General features: G+C 51.0%; 1 protein-coding gene across 3 annotated transcripts in view; it reads left to right on the top strand.

Moving 5' to 3' along the window:
- plekhg2 (pleckstrin homology domain containing, family G (with RhoGef domain) member 2) overlaps positions 1 to 6,297 on the top strand; it is a 54,472-nt gene that overhangs the window by 36,420 nt on the left and 11,755 nt on the right. The window contains exons 9-15 of one of the 3 annotated variants that reach the window (XM_034547973.1): positions 58 to 150; positions 479 to 565; positions 2,938 to 2,971; positions 3,058 to 3,144; positions 3,397 to 3,498; positions 5,562 to 5,600; positions 6,126 to 6,133. In XM_034547973.1, coding sequence (XP_034403864.1) covers positions 58 to 150; positions 479 to 565; positions 2,938 to 2,971; positions 3,058 to 3,144; positions 3,397 to 3,498; positions 5,562 to 5,600; positions 6,126 to 6,133 — 450 coding nt within the window. Of the gene's footprint in view, positions 1 to 57; positions 151 to 478; positions 566 to 2,937; positions 2,972 to 3,057; positions 3,151 to 3,312; positions 3,499 to 5,561; positions 5,601 to 6,125; positions 6,134 to 6,297 lie in introns of those variants that run through there. The other 2 variants (XM_034547972.1, XM_034547974.1) reach the window with 2 other exon arrangements.

Here is a 6,297-nt window from a genome sequence, read left to right as displayed (position 1 = left end):
CTCTCTGTCCTCATGTCTGTCTCTCTGTCTTCATGTCTGTCTCTCTGTCCTCTGCAGTGCTGTAATCTGCTGCTGGTGGAGACTCTGAAGGATTCTCTGTGCTTCAAAGTTTCTGATCACACGATTCCCAAACAGCAGCACGTCGTCCAGGTGAGTGATAAAGGGGGTCCAGTCTGAGACTCTGATCCATCAGGGGGTCCAGTCTGAGACTCTGATCCATCAGAGGGTCCAGTCTGAGACTCTGATCCATCAGAGGGTCCAGTCTGAGACTCTGATCCATCAGAGGGTCCAGTCTGAGACTCTGATCCATCAGGGGGTCCAGTCTGAGACTCTGATCCATCAGAGGGTCCAGTCTGAGACTCTGATCCATCAGAGGGTCCAGTCTGAGACTCTGATCCATCAGAGGGTCCAGTCTGAGACTCTGATCCATCGTTACTACCAATAAACATAACCTTCATATTTCATGTCTTCACTGAAGACGAGGAACCAGGAGGAGAAGAGACTTTGGGTTCACTACCTCAAGAGACTCATCGTAGAAAACCACCCTGCATCTCTACCACAGAAGGTAAGGAGGCAAGGGAAGGATGGGAGGAAGAAAGGTAAAGAGGAAGGAGGGAAGGGAAGGATGGGAGGAAGAAAGGTAAAGAGGAAGGAGGGAATGGAAGGATGGGAGGAAGAAAGGTAAAGAGGAAGGAGGGACGGGAAGGATGGGAGGAAGAAAGGTAAAGAGGAAGGAGGGAAGGGAAGGATGGGAGGAAGAAAGGTAAAGAGGAAGGAGGGAATGGAAGGATGGGAGGAAGAAAGGTAAAGTGGAAGGAGGGAAGGGAAGGATGGGAGGAAGAAAGGTAAAGAGGAAGGAGGGAAGGGAAGGATGGGAGGAAGAAAGGTAAAGAGGAAGGAGGGAAGGGAAGGATGGGAGGAAGAAAGGTAAAGAGGAAGGAGGGACGGGAAGGATGGGAGGAAGAAAGGTAAAGAGGAAGGAGGGAAGGGAAGGATGGGAGGAAGAAAGGTAAAGAGGAAGGAGGGACGGGAAGGATGGGAGGAAGAAAGGTAAAGAGGAAGGAGGGACGGGAAGGATGGGAGGAAGAAAGGTAAAGAGGAAGGAGGGAAGGGAAGGATGGGAGGAAGAAAGGTAAAGAGGAAGGAGGGAAGGGAAGGATGGGAGGAAGAAAGGTAAAGAGGAAGGAGGGAAGGGAAGGATGGGAGGAAGAAAGGTAAAGAGGAAGGAGGGACGGGAAGGATGGGAGGAAGAAAGGTAAAGAGGAAGGAGGGACGGGAAGGATGGGAGGAAGAAAGGTAAAGAGGAAGGAGGGACGGGAAGGATGGGAGGAAGAAAGGTAAAGAGGAAGGAGGGACGGGAAGGATGGGAGGAAGAAAGGTAAAGAGGAAGGAGGGAAGGGAAGGATGGGAGGAAGAAAGGTAAAGAGGAAGGAGGGAAGGGAAGGATGGGAGGAAGAAAGGTAAAGAGGAAGGATTGAAGATAAGGGAGGAAGAAAGGAGGTTAGGGAGAAAGGGGAGGAGTAAAAGGTAGTTTCTGTTCTATTAGTACTAATACATAAACAATGCAGTACTGGCAATATAAGAAGCAGTCAAATAAGTGATAACTGTAGTAGTATTAAGTGTAGTTGTACATTAACTGCAGACCTTCTATTAGCAGTATTACTGATTGTACTATCAGCGTTGGCAGTAGTACTACTACTAGTAGTACAATATTAGTTGTACTTATAGCAGTTAGTTGTAGTTCTAGTAGTAATAATAGTAGTAATACTAGTATATTTGTACCAGAACTGTAGTTGTTACTTGCAGTACGACCAACAGTACAACGAGTATAGAGTATTAATAGTAGTAGTATTACTAGTTGTACTGGTTGTAGTGGGAGAACCAGTAGTCCTCTGCTGCCACCTGCTGGTCGTTCACACACACTGCCTTCACGAGGTGAGACATGTGTCTCCTGTCTCCTCACGAGGTGAGACGTGTGTCTCCTGTCTCCTCACGAGGTGAGACGTGTGTCTCCTGTCTCCTCACGAGGTAGGACGTGTGTCTCCTGTCTCCTCAAGAGGTGAGACATGTGTCTCCTGTCTCCTCACGAGGTGAGACGTGTGTCTCCTGTCTCCTCACGAGGTAGGACGTGTGTCTCCTGTCTCCTCACGAGGTAGGACGTGTGTCTCCTGTCTCCTCAAGAGGTGAGACATGTGTCTCCTGTCTCCTCACGAGGTGAGACGTGTGTCTCCTGTCTCCTCACGAGGTAGGACGTGTGTCTCCTGTCTCCTCAAGAGGTGAGACATGTGTCTCCTGTCTCCTCACGAGGTGAGACATGTGTCTCCTGTCTCCTCACGAGGTAGGACGTGTGTCTCCTGTCTCCTCAAGAGGTGAGACATGTGTCTCCTGTCTCCTCACGAGGTAGGACGTGTGTCTCCTGTCTCCTCACGAGGTAGGACGTGTGTCTCCTGTCTCCTCACGAGGTAGGACGTGTGTCTCCTGTCTCCTCACGAGGTGAGACATGTGTCTCCTGTCTCCTCACGAGGTGAGACATGTGTCTCCTGTCTCCTCACGAGGTGAGACATGTGTCTCCTGTCTCCTCACGAGGTAGGACGTGTGTCTCCTGTCTCCTCACGAGGTGAGACGTGTGTCTCCTGTCTCCTCACGAGGTGAGACATGTGTCTCCTGTCTCCTCACGAGGTAGGACGTGTGTCTCCTGTCTCCTCACGAGGTGAGACGTGTGTCTCCTGTCTCCTCACGAGGTGAGACATGTGTCTCCTGTCTCCTCACGAGGTAGGACGTGTGTCTCCTGTCTCCTCACGAGGTGAGACATGTGTCTCCTGTCTCCTCACGAGGTGAGACTCCTGTCTCCTCTGGGGAGCCTTATCTCTCATCTGGTCCTCCTGAGGCTGAACCGGCATGTTTTCTGACTCACTGATCCGGTTCTCTTGTTTGCAGGCCCGTCAGGTCCTGGGAGACCACTTCTGTCAGAGTGAGTCCACACAGTTCATTTGTCTGAAGGATCCTTACTGACGTCTCCTCCTCGTCCCCTCAGTGACATCACTTCCTGTGTTGCAGCTCCTCAGTTCCACCAGGACGACCAGAAGAAGGCGTCGCCACGACCGGACGACCTCCACGGCTTCCACCGAGGCCGGCGGCAATCAGGTCAGGGTCAGTCATGTGTTGTTGTTGTTTATTCTTATGTTGTTGTTGTTGTTGTTGTTTATTCATGTGTTCTTACCCAAACCAGCACACACTGGTTCACTTCAACACATACTCACCAGTTCAGGTTCACGGCCTTCTTTTACTTGACATTGCTCCTATTCATACCAGAGGAGTGACAGGCCAACAGGGATCGGGTCTAGGACTAGAACCAGAGGCTCTAAGATGAGGGTCTCGTCTGCTCTGTCCCTCTAGAGCCTCCAGAACTGCTCATGTACACGCCGGAGAAGTCCAGGAAGAGTCTGCCGCTGCTGCTGGAGGGGAACCTGCCGTACCGCCGCAGCCGGAGGCAGTCAGGTAGACCGGGGGGTCCATGAGGGGTCCACGTGACCTCCTTGAGGGGTCCACGTGACCTCCTTGAGGGGTCCACGTGACCTCCTTGAGGGGTCCACGTGAGCTCCGCGAGGGGTCCACGTGACCTCCTTGAGGGGTCCACGTGACCTCCTTGAGGGGTCCACGTGAGCTCCGCGAGGGGTCCACGTGACCTCCTTGAGGGGTCCACGTGACCTCCTTGAGGGGTCCACGTGAGCTCCGCGAGGGGTCCACGTGACCTCCTTGAGGGGTCCACGTGAGCTCCGCGAGGGGTCCACGTGACCTCCTTGAGGGGTCCACGTGACCTCCTTGAGGGGTCCACGTGAGCTCCGCGAGGGGTCCACGTGAGCTCCGCGAGGGGTCCACGTGACCTCCTTGAGGGGTCCACGTGACCTCCTTGAGGGGTCCACGTGAGCTCCGCGAGGGGTCCACGTGACCTCCTTGAGGGGTCCACGTGACCTCCTTGAGGGGTCCACGTGAGCTCCGCGAGGGGTCCACGTGACCTCCTTGAGGGGTCCACGTGACCTCCTTGAGGGGTCCATGTGACCTCCTTGAGGGGTCCACGTGAGCTCCTTGAGGGGTCCATGTGACCTCCTTGAGGGGTCCACGTGAGCTCCGCGAGGGCTCCACGTGAACTCTGTCCACATGAGGAAAGGACGTGAGGAAAGGCTGTGAGGAAAGGACGTGAGGAAAGGACTTGAGGAAATGACGTGAGTCAAGGACTTGAGGAAAAGACTTGAGGAAAGGACATGAGGAAAGGACGTGAGTAAAGGACTTGAGGAAAGGATGTGAGCAAAGGTCGTGAGGAAAGGACGTGAGGAAAGGACATGAGGAAAGGACGTGAGGAAAGGACTTGAGGAAAGGACGTGAGGAAAGGACTTGAGGAAAGGACGTGAGGAAAGGTCGTGAGGAAAGGACGTAAGGAAAGGACTTGAGGAAAGGACGTGAGGAAAGGACTTGAGGAAAGGACGTGAGGAAAGGACTTGAGGAAAGGACTTGAGGAAAGGACGTGAGGAAAGGACGTGAGGAAAGGACGTGAGGAAAGGACTTGAGGAAAGGACGTGAGGAAAGGACTTGAGGAAAGGACGTGAGGAAAGGTTGTGAGGAAAGGACGTAAGGAAAGGACTTGAGGAAAGGACGTGAGGAAAGGACTTGAGGAAAGGACGTGAGGAAAGGTCCTGAGGAAAGGACGTAAGGAAAGGACTTGAGGAAAGGACGTGAGGAAAGGACTTGAGGAAAGGACTTGAGGAAAGGACATGAGGAAAGGACGTGAGGAAAGGACTTGAGGAAAGGACTTGAGGAAAGGACGTGAGTAAAGGACTTGAGGAAAGGATGTGAGGAAAGGTCGTGAGGAAAGGACGTGAGGAAAGGACATGAGGAAAGGACGTGAGGAAAGGACTTGAGGAAAGGACGTGAGGAAAGGACTTGAGGAAAGGACGTGAGGAAAGGTCGTGAGGAAAGGACGTAAGGAAAGGACTTGAGGAAAGGACTTGAGGAAAGGACGTGAGGAAAGGACTTGAGGAAAGGACGTGAGGAAAGGACTTGAGGAAAGGACTTGAGGAAAGGACGTGAGGAAAGGTTGTGAGGAAAGGACGTGAGGAAAGGACTTGAGGAAAGGACGTGAGGAAAGGTTGTGAGGAAAGGACTTGAGGAAAGGACGTGAGGAAAGGTCGTGAGGAAAGGACGTGAGGAAAGGACTTGAGGAAAGGACGTGAGGAAAGGTTGTGAGGAAAGGACGTAAGGAAAGGACTTGAGGAAAGGACGTGAGGCAAGGACTTGAGGATACCAGATGTTCAGAGGTCAGGAACATGTCTTCATACCTCCTGACTCCTGGACAATACCAGATGTTCAGAGGTCAGGAACATGTCTTCATACCTCCTGACTCCTGGACAATACCAGATGTTCAGAGGTCAGGAACATGTCTTCATACCTCCTGACTCCTGGACAATACCAGATGTTCAGAGGTCAGGAACATGTCTTCATACCTCCTGACTCCTGGACAATAACCAGATGAAGTGATGATGACCAATAACTGGTTTCTCTTCCAGCTCCGGCTAAAGACATCGCAGCAGCGTTCCATCCAAAGGGTGAGCATGTGTTTCATCATCCAGAACGTGGTTGTTCCTTCATGTTCTTTGTGTTGGCGGACACCTCCGGCCTCTCATTGGCGACTAAAGTTAGAACCAATCAATGAACATGTGTTATTGATTGGTTGAATTATGTTGTTGTCTGAAAACACAACATTAATAACATCTCTCTCTGTCTTCTCCTCCTTCTCCTCCTTCTTCTTCTTCTCCTTCTTCTTCTTCTTCTTCTTCTTCCTCTTCTTCTTCCTTTTCTTCTTCTTCTTCCTCTTCTTCTTCTTCTCCTTCCTCTTCTTCTTCTTCTTCTTCTCCTTCTTCTTCTTCTTCTTCCTTTTCTTCTTCTTCTTCCTCTTCTTCTTCTTCTCCTTCCTCTTCTTCTTCCTTTTTTTCTTCTTCTTCCTTTTCTTCTTCTCCTTCCTCTTCTTCTTCTCCTTTTTCTCCTTCTCTTCTTCATCGTCTTCCTCTTCTTCCTCTTTTTCTTCTTCTTCTGCTTCTCCTCCTTCTTCCACCAACTTGGGAATCCTGCAGCTCTGAAGGTAAGAAAGTGTTTCAAAATCACATTCCCAAATAATTAAAGGTCACATTAAAGCATATTTTCCTCTCTGTGTTCACCATAATGATCTTTATGATAAGAGTGTGAAGTTTATCCTCCTCATGAACAGGATGTTGAGGTGAGACATGAACTCTATGGGATGTCATG

Source organism: Cyclopterus lumpus, chromosome 13 (assembly GCF_009769545.1).
Source record: "Cyclopterus lumpus isolate fCycLum1 chromosome 13, fCycLum1.pri, whole genome shotgun sequence".
NCBI lineage: Eukaryota > Metazoa > Chordata > Actinopteri > Perciformes > Cyclopteridae > Cyclopterus > Cyclopterus lumpus.
The sequence above is the reverse complement of the archived record's forward strand: the minus strand, read 5'-3'. Positions and strand labels throughout refer to the sequence as shown.